At 41.9% G+C, this 19,350-nt stretch overlaps 1 protein-coding gene across 2 annotated transcripts in view; it reads left to right on the top strand.

Annotated features, from left to right (window-relative positions):
• Rxfp1 (relaxin family peptide receptor 1) overlaps positions 1-19,350 on the top strand; it is a 388,551-nt gene that overhangs the window by 323,440 nt on the left and 45,761 nt on the right. For both annotated transcript variants that reach the window (XM_029475590.1, XM_021158615.2), the window contains exon 2: positions 2,090-2,227. In XM_029475590.1, coding sequence (XP_029331450.1) covers positions 2,090-2,227 — 138 coding nt within the window. The remainder of the gene's footprint in view (positions 1-2,089; positions 2,228-19,350) is intronic.

Below are 19,350 nucleotides of genomic sequence, written 5' to 3'. Positions count from 1 at the left end.
AGCTGCATATGTATCAGAAGATGGCCTGGTCAGCCATCAGTGGAAAGAGAGACCCATTGGTCGTGCAGACTTTATATGCCTCAGTACAGGGGAACGCTAGGGCCAAGAGGTGGGAGTGGGGGAGTAGGGGAGTGGGTGTGGGAGGGTGTGGGGGACTTTTGGGATAGCATTGGAAATGTAAATGAAATAAATGCCCAATAATAAATAAATAAATAAATATAAAATGAAATTTAAAAAAAAAAAGAGTAGAATCTCACTGAGAAGCAAGGCAGTATAATCTGAGGCAGGAATTCCAAAACGACAGGCCAGGGTTCCCAGGAAGTGCAGAAGGAATGAGACTAGGAAGTACCACTGGAAATGGGGGATGGGGTCTGTGGGTCTCTAAAAGGTGGTACGGTGGGGAGTGGATCTGATGCTGAGTAAGAAAGCCGCACATCGAGAGGCTCAGGTGAAGGATGGAACCGAGAGGGAATGAATGTGGCACCCATTCTCCTCGCAGCCCATCATATCCCAGGAGACTGAGTAACAGTGCCGCCTGGCCCCTGGCTGTTCCAGCTACTTCCGCTATCTCTTCTACCTGTGTGTGTGAACTGTGACTCCACCCTGTAACTCCACCATCTTTCAGTTGGATCACCACAGACTCCTCAGAGGTGGCTGAGAGCCCACTCTCACCCTTTGAGATCTATGACCGTACTCCAGTGGCCAAAAGCAATGTTAGGAAAGCGCAAGCCCTCCCTAGCTTGAAGGGCCCAGGTCCACCTTACGTTTCTCTTGCATTTTGAACAAAGACCAACGTCTTCTCCCTTGTCTGTCTCCCCAGCCTCAGCTTAGGCCACACATGTGCTCACTGTGCTCCGCAGGACCTGTTAAGTTATCTGATCCTCAGCCTAAATATGCTCACCTCCACACACACCCCTGCTCATCTTCCCCCACGCCCCTACCTCCTCCTGCTGCCCAGGTTCTCCTCTTTATTTTCCCCTCCGTTTAGTCAGACCCGGTTCTCAAAAGCCCACCTTACAGATCCCAGCAGTTATGCCATGAGAGCTCAGGTTTCATTTCTTGGTGCGCCTCTCAGTTGGGAATCACTTATTGACTTGTTCAGTTGTGTCCTTACAATGGAGAACAGCCCTTGCCAGGACGGCAGCTGGGAGTTAGCCAATGCCCTGCACAGTCTTGCCAGGGTCTCACACTTAGGAACATCCGATACACAAATGAGCGGGTGGCACTTGCTTCCCAATGCCCTCAAACCAGAGCAGCCTTGATTCTGAGGCCATGGGAAAGACACAGTAAATTCTTGATTTAAAAAAAACAAAATGTCTTAGGGTTTTACTGCTGTGAACAGACATCATGATCAAAGCAACTCTTATAAGGACAACATTTAACTGGGGCTGGCTGACAGGTTCAGAGGTTCAATCCATTATCATCAAGGCAGGAATATGGCAGCATTCAAGCAGGCATGGTATAGGAGGAGCTGTGAGTTCTACATCTTTATCTGAAGGCTGCTAGCAGAATACTGGCATCCAGACAGCTAGGATAAGGTTCTTAAAGCCCACACCCACAGTGACACACCTACTCCAACAGGGCCACACCTTCTAATAGTGCTACTTACTCTCTGGGCTGAGCATATACAAACCATCACACAAAACAAAAACAAACAAAAGAACCAACTGAAAGGTTTCTATAGAAGAGAGGAATAGAACTGGAGTTAAATGAACATGCGTTCATTAAAAGGGAAGCTAAGAAAACCTTCCCACAGTTGGGAGCTGGAAACAAAGTCTAGTGATAGACTGACGACTTGTCCAGCATAAAGTAGGTCACAGGTTCAATTCTCACCACTTTGGCTCTCGCAGAAGGATGAGGACAGTGGACAAAGAAATAGGAGTTGGTAAGAGAATCCTAGGAAAAGAACTTGCTAAGAGCTCCCTATTGAGACAGAGGCACTGGAAAGCATCTATGGGCCCTGGTGATAGCGATGCCATGTTTCTACACTAACCAGACCAGGGACAAATGTGTGGGAGCGTTGATGGGGCCTACTTTGGATGCTACATTACCCTTTCCAACTGTCGTATTTCTCTCCCTCTGCCCCCAGTCACTCTCGGAAGTGCACAGGATGTCAGTTGTCCCCTTGGCTCCTTCCCCTGTGGGAACATCAGCAGGTGCCTGCCTCAGCTGCTTCACTGCAATGGTGTGGACGACTGCGGGAACCGAGCTGATGAGGACCACTGCGGTGAGTGAGGGGCTGAGCCCCAGGCAGCAGGGCCTGGCTGCTCTAACCAGACCAAGACTGGAATTCAGTGCTCGTGTTGGCACACAGTTGATTTGCCTCAGGATCTACTCGGTTTGGTTTTGTCTGTTTGTTGTTTTGAAGTAAGGTCCACTGTAAAGCCCAGGCTGGTCTGGAGCTCACTAAGAAACTTAAACCTCTAAGATGTCCAAGTATGTGGTGGTGTTGTCTGTCCAGGCTAGAGCAGCCTGGACGGCTCAGGAAGAGCAGCAGAATTTCATCACCATCTGTAGAGTCAGGTGATAAAAACTCTGAACTTGAGTTATTTCTGACTCCTGTTGTTCTCATTTCCTTGGCCAGCTGTGGGCTGTTTGGGTTTTTTTTTTTTTTCCTTTTTCTTCTTTTTTGAGTATCTGGATAATTTATGCTCCCAGGGCTGCTCATTTTTTAAGACATCCATATGTAAATTCTTGCTAATGCTAGTTAAATTAAACCAGAAATTTGGCCTTTTCAAAATATACAAACTTCATGCATATTTGAAGAAGCCATATATTTCCAACTGTATAAAATAAAATATCTAAATGAGATGACTATACAGATAACTTTTAAAATGATCATTGGCAGTTAAAAGTATATCGTCAAATAAAACATCTTTTTTTTTAGTGGGAGAGAACGTTTTTCCTTAAGAAAAATTCAAGGTAAAACTTAACTCAAAACCCCAGCATGCAGGAAGCAGAGGCAGACAGGTCTTTGTGAGCTGGGATTCAGTACAGTCTGTAATTTTAATGGCTGAGTAAAACTGTCCCCTCGACAGGATCCAGAATCATCTGGGAGACAAACCTCTGGGGACAGCTGTGAGGGGGTTTCTAGATGGGGTTAACTGGGGTGAGATCACGTATCCTAAATGTGTAAAGCACCTTTGTGTGTCTAAATTCGAGACCAGCCTGGACTACAGAGTGAGACAGCCAGGGCTATACAGAGAAACCTGTCTCGGAAATAAAAGGGGTGGGGGAGTGAGCTGTGTGCACAGGATGATCTCTCCCCTAAACATAATTACAATACGACCAGCTGCTCAGACTCCTGCTACACCACGTTTGGACTGTACCCTCAAATTGTGGGCCAAAAGAAACTCTTCCTTCTTTAATCACTTGTGTTAGACATTTTGCCATAGCAATGAACGTTAAAGGTAACTAATACAGGCTCTGGAGAGATTGGCTTAGCAATTAAGTGCACTTGCTGCTCTCCCAGAGGACCAGAGTTTAAGCCTAGCACCTACACCAGAGGCTAAAAACTGCCTGTATTTCCAGCTACAGAAAATCTGCTTTTCTTTCTTGGCCCACACACACACACATAATTTTTTATAGTAACTAATACAGAAAATAGGTGCCAGGGAGTGGCAACTTTGCTGTGATTAACATGGCCATGGTTTACAGGTTTTTAAAACTGTTTTGTCGGAGGAATGTGGGACAGTCTGCAGGTGCAGGATTAGGACATCCTGGGCCACAGTGAGCAGAGCTTAAGGGGCCATTCTGATGGTCAGAATGCCAAGGGAAAGACGAACATTGGAGACCCAGCTCCTGAAGTTTTTGAAAGGACAAGGCTAGAAGTCGTTTTGAAAGAGATTCTGACTTCATTCTGCCTGCGTCCCGAACTTAACTCTAATCAAACCTCTAAGATGTCTGGGTATGGGCTGCTGTCTGTCTGTCCATGGCAGAGTGGTCTGGAACATTCAGGAAGGACAGCAGAACTTTATCATCATCTGCAGAGTGAGGTGATAAAAGACTAGGAGTTCTAATGAACCCCATTTGGTGAGCAAAGGATCAGATCTGGCTGTGGCATGACTACTCCTCACTCCCTTGCTCAGATCTACAGGGAAAGAGAGAAGACACAGCAGCACAGTTGAGGCTATGGACAAAGTGTAGCAGATGCACTCACTTTAGTATGTAAATTGATTAGCACCATAAAAGATAAACATCGTGTTCTGCAATGGAACAATAGGAAATGTGCCCTGGACAAGATCCTACCCAGTAAAGCCTCCAACTTGTAAAACACAAATTAATTTGGAAGGCGAGAGAATAAACTAAGAATGCTTGGTCCTTTGCTCCAAAGTAATCCCCTGAAGAAGAATTGCCTCAGAGCCAGCAGCACACAGCCATGGCTACGGCTCTAGTTGAAGGGAGCCAGACTACACCTGGAGCTGGCAGCAGAACTTGGCAACAGCCATCTGTGTGGTACTGATTTTATAAGCATGAAAGATGCAAGAGTGAGGGAGTCGTGTAGGCTTGCCGCAAGCTCCTTAAAAGTGGATCCAGCCATCCAACATGTGCTAGGGTTAGAGTCCCTGTAAGGAAGGGACTCTGAAAAAGAGTCGCAGGAAGCTGGAAAGGTAAAGCCTACATTGCATTTGGAGACTCCAGGATATTGGAGACGCCACCAAGAAAAGCTGCAGGCAGAGAGCAGAGGCAGCACAAGAAAGAATATGTGCTGCAGCTGGCAGAGCTGGAGAAACAGGGCTAATAAACCCCTGTGGAGCCCAGGTGATTTGGTCAAAAGTCCTGGTTGCCGAACAGTAGGCTGCAGGATTTGACGTTTTCTCTCCTGGGTTTTGGTCTGGTTTGGTTTGCCCTTCTCTTTCTGTGTCCCCATTCTTTCCTGTTGGAATGGAAATGTTTAGTCTATACCACTGTATATTAAAGGTGGGCATTGTTATCCATTTTTATAATAGGAGGTCATAGTTAAGTGATTGTCTTTGAGTCTTAGACAAGACTTTTTGGAATTTTGGACTTTTGTACTGTGTTGGAACTGTTTAAAAAATATGGGGGACTTTTGTAATTGTGCTAGATATTTTTTTTCATTAATAGATGGTCATGAGCTTATATGTACAGAAAACAAAAGTGGCTTTAAAGTGATATATTTGTGTGTCAAGCTTACAAGAGATAGATTTGCAGTGGTTAACCTTGATTGTCAACTTGAAAGAATTTAGTATTACCAAAAAGGGCAGTTTCTAGGCACTTCTGTGAGACAGTTTCTAGACTGAATTAACTAAGGTAGGACGAGCCACCTCCCCAACTGTGTGGATATCATAACACGGACTGGGGTCCCAAACTGAATAAAATGGAGAAAGCAAGCTAAGCCCCCGCATTCATCTTTGTCTGCATTCTCACTGTTAGATGCAAGGTGACCAGCACCCTTCATCTTCTGCCATGACTCCCAAGCCATGATTCATTCCCCTAACTGTGAGATAAAATGCACTCTCCCTTCCTTAAACTATTTTATCAGGAATTTCATCCCAACAAAAAAGAAGAGTAACAAATACAGTAACCAAGTCTCAAGAACAAAACACCTGATACAAAATCATTAAAGCACTATTAAACCATTGAACATTTTCATGGGCATGATTCAAGCCAAAAAAAAAATTGTTTTGTTTTGTTTTGCTTTGTTTTGTTTTGTTTTTCGAGAAAAGGTTTCTCTGTGTATCCCTGGCTGTCCTGGAACTCACTCTGTAGACCAGGCTGGCCTCAAACTCAGAAATCCGCCTGCCTCTGCCTCCCAAGTGCTGGGATTAAAGGTATGAGCTACTACTGCTTGGCTTAAAAAAAAAAATTATAACCTTTCAGTTGGGGTTAAGGATGGGAAAGAATCCCATCTTTCTAAAAACTTAAGGAATGCAGAGATTACATTTGTAATTCACTTAGATAGATTAGACAATTATTGCCTAATTGTATTATTAATGACTGATTACAATTAGACATGTGTAATTATTTAGATAAAAAAACGTACTTCTCCAAGTTCGCATATTAACATAGTTCCCATATAGTTCCTGTTCTTTTTGCCATGTGTCACTAATATAGTTTTCATCTATCCTGAGACTTTTCATAAACACATTCTGAGTACAAGCCAAGCAAAACTCCAAAGTCATCAGCAGGAATTTGGTGTGTTGGTTGCAAAGCAGAGAAACCTTTCATTTGTTGAGACAGAACAATCAGACATTTGGGAGGACAAGCCTGGGTAAACACCAAGGGAATTTGGTTACAAAATGTTGATGGTTCTCATGCAGAAACCACATTATGTTCATTCGAACCGAGTGCCAACTCAGTAGTAAATGTGTAAAGTTAAAATAGCATCAAATGCCTGAGTGAAAGCTGGGGTTGAAACTCAATGATAGCTGTTGCCTAACAAGTACGAGACCTAGGATCTCATTGGCTTTGTGGTCCATCCTAATGATTAAATCTGAGCATGGCCTTGATCCTTGTCTTTATTGTCTTTCCAGAGACTCTGCTTCTGAATAAGGTCACATTCTTAGGTTCCTGGAGGACACACCACTTTGTTGGATACTGTCTCACTTCTGTACACCATTCCAAATATATTGGAAGAGGTTTCATCCCATTTCTTCTCTGAGAGTGCCCTTGCGAGAAAGAGAGAATGACTACAGAGGTGTGGTAGCCATGGGCAGAAAGAGGCAAAAGAAATAAGCAACAGCCCAAAGGGGCAAGAGAAGATCTAGAGCCCAGGCAGAGTGAGTGACCCTGCTGACACCTTGAGTTTAGATGCTGGCCTCTAAAACCATGACATAAGACATTTCTATTGTTTCAAGCCACCAGAGTGCAGGAATTCCTTACAGCAGTCAAGGCAGGGGACACAAAACGGAAAAAGGTACTCCTTCTATAGAACTGAGTCCCAGTCTAGATGAACACAATCTGGATTCTAGACACTATTTCCAGTGACTCAACCTTATACCTTACTGCACATGGCATAAACTCCCTGAAGATAAGTTCCCTTCATACAGAGTTGCCCTATACATGAAAAACAGGTTTTTCTGGATACTCTATTTTGTTTTGTGGGATGGATAGTAATACACAGCAATGAGGAAGGCACAAGATAGGAATAGAGAAAAATATTCCTTATACTCATAAACAGAAGAGGCAGAGGTGCCCACATAGAGCACCCAGGAAAGACATCAAGGTGGTTAGGGGACAGACGGAGTCTTTGGTGAGACCTCCATTGGAAAGGAAAAGCAAGCTGAACAGGCTAACCTTGGATAACTTCAAAGAACTCCATACAGTAGGAGTGATCATTGAATGTCTTTGGTCTCCCTGTATCTAGGCTTGGATGTTTCAGGCAGAGAAAGTTGTCTCCTGTGTCCGTGGACCAAATAGGTGAGCTACTTTGGCTCCAATCTGGTTGTTCCACATGTAATTGGACAAAATATATTTTTTCCTTATTAGATGATCATGAGCCTTTCTCACAGCTGTGTTCTTTGTTCTTTCTGAGAACTGTCTGGGCCCTGGATAGACAGCTGTCCCCAGTCAGAAAGGTTAGTAGCATAGCATTACTGGGCACATGCAAACAAAAATTAGTATGCAGTACCACAGATCTTTGTGAGTTCAGTTGTGGATTCCCTGCCTTCCTGCTCACAAGCAAACACACAAAAGTGAAATAACAAGTTATCAGTAAGCAGAAGTCAGCTTTGATAGCAGAGAGAAAACTGCACTGTGCTTCCCCGGGGAAGCTCCCCACAAAGACAGGGATGGTTGCTTATGGAATTTCTATTGCAGTTGTGTGTCAGCTTCCTGGCCCTATAACCAGATCCTAAGAAAATTCATTAATAAGAGAGGTTTACTTTGGCTCACAAATGGCTCATATACCAGTTGGGCCCAGCCCAGCCTGTGGGTTCTGATCCATGACTGATGGTCCAAGTAGAAGCCCATAGCAGGGTAGAGCTATTCACTTCATGTCCAGAAAGTAAAAGATAAAAAGTAAGGGATGACAGTCCTCTCCCAGGCTACATGCCCAAGGATCTCTAGACTTCCTGCTAGGCTCCACCACATAAAAATCTCATTAGCAGCACTATTGGGACCAAGCCTTTGGGTGCTTTGGGAGAAGGTGAACACTTGAACCACAGCAAGCCCTTTGCAGACTTTACCTTACCTGCTTCTCCTTTGTGCCTCCCTCTACACATCAATTGTTAATATAACACACTCTATTTGGCAGCATCCCTGTGCACTGGAAAGCCCATATTTGAATAGCTTTCTTATGATTCTTCTTACTTTCTTGGCAGTATTTGATTTTATCTAATAAGAGATATAACTAAATTTTCTTCTATGTCTGAGTACTTATGTGTGCCAGACACAATATAAGTCCTTCGTATGACTCCTTTTATTTCATCCTTGCTGTAATTAGATATACTGGAATATATCCATTCTATAAATAAAGAAAATGAAAATGCAGAAAGATTACGCAGTCCCCTAATAACACCGTTTCGTCAGAATCCCATCCCAACTGTTTGGCTTGTGTGGTTCCTTCTCATCACTAACACACACTTTAGATAGTCAGTCAGCCTGTTAACAGAAAATGACTCATTTGGGACCAGAGCTTGGGAAGTTTCAGTTCATGACCACTTTTCCCTTATTGCTTTTAGCCTACAGTAAGGTAGAATGCCATGACAGGAGCATGTGGCCAGAAAACTGTTCGTGGCCAAGAGCCCAAAGGGACTAGGGTCCCCTTCAAGGACCATTCTAAGTGGCCTAAAATTCCCAATCAGTCCAAGTTCTTAAGAGTTCTGTTGCGCCGGGCGTGGTGGCGCACGCCTTTAATCCCAGCACTCGGAAGGCAGAGGCAGGCGGATTTCTGAGTTCGAGGCCAGCCTGGTCTACAAAGTGAGTGCCAGGACAGCGAGAGCTACACAGAGAAACCCTGTCTCAAAAAACAAAAAAAAAGAGTTCTGTTGCCCCTTGGTAATGGCAGGGGCTAAGGACTAAGGCTCTATTAGCACATGGACCCTTGATGGACACGTGTCCAAATACAGAAGCTTCCCATATTCTGCTTTTACCTCGGTGGAAGAACAATGTCCGTGCTGTTATTCATTAGATAATGATCATATGTGAATTCGCCTTCAAACAAATCTTTTGTTCATAAAATTTAAATTGGATGGAGCCTCCCTTTACATGATATATAAAACATTTTAATTTTGTAAAGGAAAGTATTTTAAGTTTCTTCTTAGAAAAGTAATATATAAAAATTAAATATACCTCCAAATTTAAAATGGCAAGAATGAGTTGATCTTTTTAACCATAGTTACTAAATATAAAATACTAGTTTAAGTTTGTATTTTGCCTCATTTAATCCTCCTGACAATCTTTGAGACAGGAACTGTTTCAGTACCTTTCAAGTGGGGAAACTGAAGCCTTATGCTATGCATGAACTGGGAATGTCAGCTCACACTCCCAAATGAATAATAATCTTTATTCATGCAAACCTTTCTCTGTGCAAAGGTTGTTGCTATTACAAGCTTCCCACCTTTCCAAGAGACAGAAACCACTTAAATGTCTCATCCATTTCCCTTCTACTGGGATTCAAGCTGAGCTCATGAATCTCTGTGATGCCAGGATACAAGGTCCACAGAGACAGAGGTCTGATTGGCTCTCATCATGTGCAACCACAAAAGCCCCTGAGATATGCAAGAATCAACCTGATCTTCTACCATAAACACCTCTGAATAATCACTAGCCTGTCACAGACACCATCACACCCAGTCTCCTTTGCCTACATCCTTAGCCCTTTGGGGATCAAAGCTGTCATTTCATTGTTCCTGAGACAGCTGTGGCCCTAGAGAACTTTTGCAGTCATGTTGATGCTCAGCCCTTGTGGCCATTTCTACTCTGCTGCTCCAAATGTCAAGCCAGGCTCTGCAACAATTGTCCAATGGTCCCCAGGCCACCCTGCTCCAGATCCAGTGTGGAAAATATGATTCCAAAAATGGGGAACCCTTAAACTGTCCTTTTCTGGCCCAGGTTGTTGTCTACTTTGTGATCAGAAAAGCCCAATGCTTCTCTTTAATACGCTTGCAAACTCACTGTCAAAGGTCAGACTTAAGCGTTTGAAGTTAAAGTTCCAGAATTTAATTCCTCTGTGAACCTCTGAACTTCGGTATCATCCTTTTTCAGATGACAGAAGTGTGAAAGTCTAGCTCCCTAACACAGGAAAGGGGTAGAGAGCAAAGAATTTTAGAAAAGAAAAACTTTAACACCAACCCCAGAGTGTGCTTCTGATGCTAGCTTGGCATTTGCTAATCTATGAGAACTAGATAAACAGTGTCTATTTTGGGGTGTGATGGTGATGGTATATATTTTTAATAGGATTAGAAAATGGAAGTATAGTCAAGGACTCTTAATGTTAATTTGTCCTGCATTTAAAATTCAGAAACACTAAATATTCCATAGCTTTTTAAATAAGCATCTTGGGTTGCCCTCAGGAGGACGGCTGTGCCCAGCGGTGTGAGCAGGAGTCAGTTCCCATTTCAGGATACTACACTAAAGTTGGTAGTTTGTCTTTTTTAATGTCAAAAACAAAGGAAGGGAAGTGACATTGGTCATGATTCTGGTATTAATGTACAGTTATGCTTGGGTATTTGTATCTTCTGAGGAACTGAGAATTGATCCTAGGGACTAATATGAGTGAGCGTTCTCGCTGAGCTATGACCCTGCCTTCTTCTTACTTTTATTTTGAGACCTGACCCCACTAAGTTTCCCAGACTCTGCATCCTATGCAACTCTTAAACTTAGTCTCCTCTAACTTGATCTCCCACATAGCTGGAATTATAGGCCTACACCACCATGCCTACATGTATTTTATGTTCAAAACAAATTGGTTTTATATTCAGTAGTCTCAAAAATATAAGTAGCAGAAATCTTGGGTCTTCTAAAATTATCCGCCCGATCTTCACTTTTTGTGTTTATCCACTATTGTTCAGAGCCAGGCACGGGAACACCCAGGTACTGTCTTAGATACCTGAAAGACTAAAGAAGGAAGATAACCCAGGCATTTGAGGCTAGTGTAGAGAACAAAATGAAACCTATATCAAGAGAAAATATCTAATAGTAATACATAAGGTATGACCAGGCTGTCCCCATGGGATTTTCTTCTCAGAACAAATATTACTAGATAAGAAGTGAGGGCTGGTAGTTCTTTTCTCTGGCCTTAGTTTGCATTAAAAGCTGCCCAGGATAATGACACACTCCCTGGTGTCTTCAAATATTTGCCTCTGGTGTCACTAAGACTACAGACAGAGGCATGTTCATTCCATACAACAAACTACTGTTGCTGTTAAAATTCAAAGAGACTCCGTACAACTGCTTTGACAAACTGCTGAACTCACTCTACATCCCTTGGCTCATGCCAGTAGTTTGGGGCATCTCTCTTTTTAAGGATAATCACTTTATTTGAAAAACGATGTTCCACTCTTTGCCAAGAATGTGTGCTGAATGTTGAATGACTATGTGAGCACCAAGAATGCTCTGGTTTGCATAAGTTCAGATCTTAGTAATGAACTCCTACTTGTTCTTCAACCAATATGGTGTATGCTTTGTAGACTATTAGATGTACTCCTCCATCTTAATGAAGGCGCAGACCATTTAACACAAGATGGCATCACACCCTGCTTTATTTTAGGTTCCTCTCCAATGGGAATGTCTTTCAATTTTTGATTATTCAAAATTAAGTGTTGGGTGTTCCATAACTATAAAGCACTTACCATGTACTCATCACCTCTACAGAGAAATCCAAACATCAGAGAACCCAGAATCAACCTCTGAAATATGTAGGGCAGACTTCCAAAGTATATAGGGGCCTATGTAAGCAGTCCTGACTTACAATAGTTTGCTCCAACTTTTCAACTGTACAACAGTGTGAAAGTGATATACATTTGGTTTTTTAAAAAACACACATTGAAGTCTGAATTTTGCTCATTTCACAAGCCAGTGGTATGTCTAATGTTATCTTATAATATTGTGCAGTAGCAGTAAACCTTGGTTTGATGTCAAGCCATACACAAGTAGGGGAAAAAAATCCAGTAATCTCGAGTGTTCTATGTGCTGACCTGTGATGTTCAGTAGACTTTATACATATTATATGCTTTTAAAATATGTTTCATTATGTATATTGATTGTAGATGGAACTGTGTTATTGAAAGACATTTTTATACCAGTATATATTGCGCACGGAACACATCTCCCCAAACCCCCATGCTGTGTTTTCTCAACTGTCTCCTTACTCTTTTTCCCTAGACAGTTTCACTGCCACTTTCACAGCATTTATACAAGTGTGATTTTATGTATCTATAGAAATTCTAGGAAGCAAATATGAAAGAACATCTTAATATTTTTCTTTCTGCAGGTGGCTTAATTCACTAATGGTATCTGAATGTGTCTTCATTTTCCTGCATGTGGCACAGCTTTTCTTCTCTGTGGTTAAAAAAAGTTCCAGTGTGTACATAAACCACATTTCCTTATACATTCGTCTGCGGTTAGACAGCTAACCTTGGCGCTATAACACAGTGATTGCATGTAGTGCTGCAGTAAACATTGATGTACAAGCATTTCTGTTATGTTGGCTTTAGGTCCTTCTGCTATACCCCCAAGGTGGTGTAACTGAGACATATGGTAGATCTCTTGATTTGAGAGACCTGTTAGTACGTTCTATAATAGATGAATGACTTTTCATTCCCCCAAGCAGAGTAAAAAGTTACCCTTCTGTTCACATCCTCACCAGCACTTGTTATTTGTTTTCTTAATGACTGCTATTCTAACTGGGTGAGATGAAACCTCAAAGTAGTTTTGATGTGTACATTCTCTGATGGCTGGTAAGGTGGAAATTTTTTTCATATGTTTATTGATCATTTGTATTTTATCTTTTGAAGTCTATTTATTTGCTAAAACCAACTTGGTCACGGTAAAGGACCCTTCCATGTGTTCTTGAATGAAATGTGCAAGTATTTTTTTTTATTGAGAATCTTTGCATCTATGCTCATCAGGGATGTTGGTCTATCATTTCTTCCTTTTTCTTGTTTCGTTATCTGGATATCAGTATAGCACTGGCTTCACTAAATGCAGTTTGGTAGATTTCCTATTCTACTTTGGACTAGAATGAGAAGCAAATGTGTTAGCTCTTGAAAGATTTGGTAGAATTCAGCAGGAAATCCATCTGGACCTGGACTTTTTTTCAGTTGGGAAACTTTTTATTCATATTCTAGTCTTGCTGCTTACAGATTCATTTTAAATTGTCTCAGATTAAGTTAATGGATCATATGTGTCTAGAAATTCATCTATTTCTTTTAAGTTTTCCTATTTTACGAAATACACAGTTTTAAGATACATCTCCCATTTCAAATTTCATTTTATTAATTTCAATCTTCCCTTTCTCTTTAGGTTTGGCTAAGGATTTGTCAATTTTAACTTTTGAAAAATTAAGTCTTGGTTCCATCGATTCTTTGTATTGTCTTTTTCCTTTCCATCTCACTCATTTCTTCCCTTATCTGTTTTTTTTTCATTCTTTCATACATTACATACTAACTGAAGTTTCCCCTATCTCTACTCCTTCCATTCCCATCCCTCCCACTCCCCTCACCCCAAAATCCACTCCTCCCCCATTCCCCTTAAAACAAAAACAAAAACAAAAAGAGCATACCTCTCAGAGGTATCAACTGAATATGGCATAACAATATACAATAAGACTAGGCACAAACCCTCATAACAAGTCTGAAAGAGGCCACCAGGAGGAAGAAAAAGTTCTCAAGCACAGCAAAAAAGAGCCAGAGACATCCCCATTCCCATTGTTTGGAGTCCCACAAGAACACAAAGCTACACACTGTAAGGTACATGTAGAGGACCTAGCTCAGAACCATACAGGGTCTCTTGGTGGCCCTATGAGCCCTGTTTAGTAGATTCTGTGGGCCATGTTCTCCTGTTTTCCTTGACCTCTCTGATTCCTACAAACATTCCTGCTCCTCCTCTGAAGGGTCCCCCTGCCTCCACCTAGGACTTGACTCTGGTTCTCTGCATCTGCTCCCATCAGTTCATGGACAAAATCTCTTTGATGACAATTGGCTTAGGCATCAATCTATGAGTATAGCAGACTATCAATAGTGGCCAACTTTTTCATTTCCGTTCAATAGTGATAGCTAGTTTTTCTGGGTATAATAGTCTAGGTTGGCTTTTGTGTTTTAGAGCTGGAAATAACATCATTCAAAGCTCTCTTTACTTTAAAGGTTTGGTTTGCTTTGCTTTATTTTGTTTGCGAAATCGACTGCTATTGGGATGGGCCTGTCTTTATATGTGGCTCTGTATTCCTCTCTTAATATTTTTCCACACTGTTTCTTTATTCTGGATAGTTAATCCTTCTCCTAATATAATGTAGGAAAATTCTTTTCTGATCTTGTTTCGTTGGTATCCTCACTGCCTTTTGTACCTGGATGGGCATTCTTTCCTTAAATTTAGGGAATTTTCTGCTATAATTTTATTGAAACTATTTTCTAATGCCTTTTGCAATAAACTCTTATCATTTGTCTATGTTCATGATTCTGAGATCTTCTCTTTTCATAATGTTCTAAAGATTGGATCTCTTAGAACTGGGTTTACCAGTGGTTGTAAGCCACCTGACTAGAAATCAAACTCAGGTTCTCTGGAAGAGCAACACTCATTCTTAACCACTGAGCCATTTCTCCAGCTCGGATGAGGTTTTTCTATTGAGTTTCTCCACTTGGCTCATAGAATTCTTCAGTGTTTCAGTTTAGTTCTTCTTCAGTGTTTCTATCTCTTGTTTGAATTCTACTTTGCATCCCATGCTGACTTCCTTTTGTCATTCATGTGATTGTATTCTCTTGGAATTCGCTCAAGAGTCTGTTGCTCTTTCATTTCTTTGTACAACTAATTCTCATTCTGTTTAATTCTTTGTCTGGGATTCTATCTGATTCACACTCATTGAAGTTGGAGCCTTAGATGCTCATGCTTCTTGTTGCATTTAGACTTACTGAAACAGGACACTGATGGAATTTGTTGGTTTGTTATTTTGGGTTTTGTTGTTGTTGTTATTGTTGTTGCTTAGTTAGTTGGTTTTTGTTCTCATTTTTTACTACTCTTCTTTCAGTAGAACTATTTGCAAACTTCAAGGAGGACTAGGTTGTAGTAACATTAAGGTTTCCTTTTCCTCTGTTGGACTGTTATGTAGGGCATCAGGTTTATTCCCCATTACAACCCTGTGAGAAGAATACTGCCCTCAAAAGCAATCACTATCAAAGAGTTGGCTCACTTTGAAAATACAATAATATCAAATTGTTCCCCCAAGAACTTGACTTAAAACCCAGCCATACTATAGAAAATGCAGATTCCCACGCCCCACACTGGCAAAATAGATGAGAACTGTAACAAAGAAGTCTATGTTCTTGAAAATGTCTTGATTTCTAAAGTCTATTAGCACAAAGAAGACTGGGTTTTCCTTCACTGGCATATATCTAAGTACTCCACTCATTTCGTGAGTATTCCCCCAAACTCTTTTCAATATAAAGTGCTCTGTAGATTACTCTAGATCTCCTCCCAAAAAAAGCAGAGAATTAAATTCCTGCAATAGTTACTAATATATGAAAAAACTGTGTATCCTTAAAATATCAAGCATATATGAGTTAAAATATAGAAACACATAATACTAAAAAGCTGTTCTCTTAAAAATGCTAACTCCAACTTTGCAATTCTGGCCGCATGTCTCGAGTTCTGTGTGCCTGCCTTCTGCTGGGAGGAAGTAAAGCCTAGGAAGGAGAAAATGCCTTGGCAAGCAAAAGAAGGTAAAAAACTAATTACCAAGAGGCTTGTTTCTGTGAATATTTTACTATTTCAAGAGAAATTTCTACAAAATATGTGTCCAGATCTCAAGAAGAATAAGCAGGTTTGTACTGTTTCTACTAGTCAAAAATTCCTTGCAGCTGCTCTGACTTCACGTTTTTCTGTTCTTGCCACTGCTCTCTGTATGTGTGTGTGGTGGGGGAGAGAAAGGTGAGAAAGAATGAAAAGAAGAATGAGAGCGAAAAAGAATTGGAATGGCTCCATTCCAACCTCAAGTGTCCACTCAGTGTGTTAAAGACACTATCCCAGACATGGCAATTGGTTTAAAGTCACAACACTTTATCGTGAGCCTATCATGGATTTATCATTACAGCAGCTCAGCTTTAGCAGTAACCGAAATTGACAGGAAGAAGTTCAAAATGAACAGCAGATGTGCAGGGATTCCCCTCCATAATGGTGCATGCTGCCCAGCAATGTCACCTCTGAGAAGTTCACCAGCACAACAGTCACTCACACTGAAGGGGAAGAATCCTCAGCAAAATGAACACGGAGTCCACCAACACCATGGTTAATGACTGTACCTCAGTGACCCCTGTGCTGCACTAGCAGTTCATCTGTATCCAGTTCTTCCACCACTACTCGGGCTTCAGGCTTCCCCATCTCTAACATCCACCAACCCCACTCCCTCTCCCCATACTACTCATGCTAACCATAACAATAATAGATGGCATTGCCGTCCCTTCCCCGATGGCCAGCTCTACACTCAGACTGTCCCCTGCAGAAGAGTTCTTCTACCCCATGACTCCATAAAGGAGTATGATGAGAGTGTAAATATTTAAGACATTTTTATACCTGTTATGAGGCAGACAGCATGTGGTGGGGTTTATGGGGACATAAATGTTTCAGTAACACCTGCTACAAGGTCAATACTGTCTGTGGGTGCTTGTCCCCAACAGTCCACCTGGTCTAAGATGGTGTCCCAGCAAAATCCCCTCTAAGGGTGTTTTATAACAGAAAAAAAGAAGAAGAAGAAGAGGAAGAAGAAGAAAGATAGAGCAAGCAACAAGACTTGAATAACTACACCATTTGAACTTGTTTGACCGAAACAAAGGCCACAGTGATGGCCAATGCCAATTGTCACTGGGAAAAAATCTAGAACTGTCTGATAAATAGGCCTCTGAGCATGACCATGGGGGGGGGGTGTTATTAGACTAGATTAACTGAGGAATGACACCATTCCCTCGGCAAAGTATTCTGGGTCTTGTAAAGGCGTCGAAAGAGAGCTGGGGTAGTGGTATGAACTAATTCAGTGTAACAGGCTGTCCAAGCTCCTGTGTGGCTATGACTTCCTCAAAGCCATGGGCTGTAACCTGGAAGCTAAAATAAGCTCTCTTTAACTTGCTTTTGTCGGCGTATTTTATCACAGAGCAACAGTAAGGAAACTAAGATAATCACATACACTGCATGCCTTAAATCAGAAGAAGGGCAAGAGGGCAGTCATGAGAGACGAATAACCACAAAAGGGCACCAAGCCCACGATGCTAAGTCACTCCACAGTGTATAGTAAAAATACGACAACTTAAAATAGTCCACTTGTAAAAAAGCTGAGTTAAATATAGGACCTGCTAAAGAAGTACTGCAAATAACATCGTGTCAGTCACTGGCATGCCTATCACTCTTGGCAGCAAGGAAATGTCACCTACTAAACAGCCCTGTGTTCCAGAGAGCTGCCTTATCACCTGCTTCCCCTCAGCCCCACCCCCACACTGCTTCTGACTAGGAATATCTGACCAGGTGAGCTGCAGCCACCCAGGACCACAATTACACAAGGCTCCGCAGCCTGAAAGGTCAGATCTGCAGACCCTCCTAAGACTTGGTCATCCTCTCACTAAGTCCTCTCTGCAGCCGTGACAGGAAAAGCAACCTTGGTTGTAAGAACAAGCAGACTTGGGTAGAGCACTAGCCTAGTGTGTGTGTTTGTGAGTCCCTGAGTTGATCTATAGTACCACATCAAAAGAAGAAAGAAAAGAGGGAGAGAAGGGATGAGGGGGGAAGGAAAGGGGGGGGAGAAGAGGAAAAAAGGAGGAAACAGCAGCCCCTCAATATCACCAGAGACCAGTGGGTCATTTATTTCCACATTTTTTTCATAAATACATAATAGCACCTCACAATGCTACTCGGAAAAATAAATATATTCTGAAAATTTTTTGGTAACACTATAAATTTCAACACTTTCCTCAAGTCTAATAATAATAAACTCAAATTTCAATTCCTCAATGCCTCTGCATTAATTAAAAGAATAGAACTAAATGTTCACAAAGGAGTCAACAAACAGCCAAGTCTAGAAAAGGGGAAATGCTAATGCCACAGACCTCGAAACCTAACAGACACACATGGACACACTATAGATTCAATCCAAAGACACACACACACACACACACACAGTCCTCTACCCTAGTCTGCTTGTTCATATAACCAAGCTTGCTTTTCCTCTCACAGCTTCAGAGGACTCCGTGAGAGGATGTGCAAGTCTTAGGAGGGTCTTGTTGCTTCAACAAATTATCTGACAAATGTGACTAACCAAACACAGGTTTAGTCCTCAAGGGTACGGTTCATTAGAGCAGAGTAGACCCAGTGGCCAGAGGCTTGGGGCAGCCAGTCACATCGTATCCACAGTCAAGACACACAGAGTTGTGACTGGTAGACCATTGGCCTCATAGGCAGGAATAGATTGAGTCCTCAGTGCTGAAGAAAAAGAGGGGACAGAGGGTGATGAGTGATTATACTCAGCCTACTTTCTTTCAGTAAGTCAGCCTGGAGCCCCAACCTAGTTCTGTAGTTGTTCTACATACATCTAGTGGGGGTCCTCCCACTTCAACTAACCCAGTCCAATAATCCCTCACAAATATGCCCGGAACCTTGGTTCTTTAGTGACCGAGGGGTCTGCCAAGTTGACAGTATAAACTATCACACGTTTCCACCTTACCAGCTTGACACCTAATTATATGCTAGGCAATAACTGTCTGTTCTTTGTCCCTGTAGACTTATGGCCATCCCATAATACAGAAATTAGTCCATTCCAACGTCAAAAGTCTATACAGGTTCTAACAGTTTCAACATCATTTAAAAGTCCAACATCTTCCGACGCTAGAGCCAATGCCTTAACTTTTATAAAGTTACACGTGAGTTTTAATATACAGTGGCACAGAATAACTGCCCCCATTCTAACAGAGAAGCTCCATAGCAAGAAAGGAGCAGACCAGAGCAGGACCAAAGACCAACAGGCCAAATACCAAATCATTCAGTTCCATGTTCAGCCTCTAGAGCTCTTGACGGAACAGTCTGAGCTCCAAAAGTCTCCAGTGGCCGCTTTCTCCAGCTCTGCTGCCTGCAGTACGGCCTTTCTCTCCAGTCAGCTCTCTTCCTTATATTCACTTTTTCTGTCTTCTCTTCCCTAATATGGGAATCACAAGAACATGCCACCACACCCATGTTTGTTTTGTTTAATTTTGGTTTTGG

This window comes from Mus caroli, chromosome 3 (assembly GCF_900094665.2).
Source record: "Mus caroli chromosome 3, CAROLI_EIJ_v1.1, whole genome shotgun sequence".
Taxonomy (NCBI): domain Eukaryota; kingdom Metazoa; phylum Chordata; class Mammalia; order Rodentia; family Muridae; genus Mus; species Mus caroli.
Note: the sequence above shows the minus strand (reverse complement) of the source record. Positions and strands in the feature narration are given on the sequence as shown.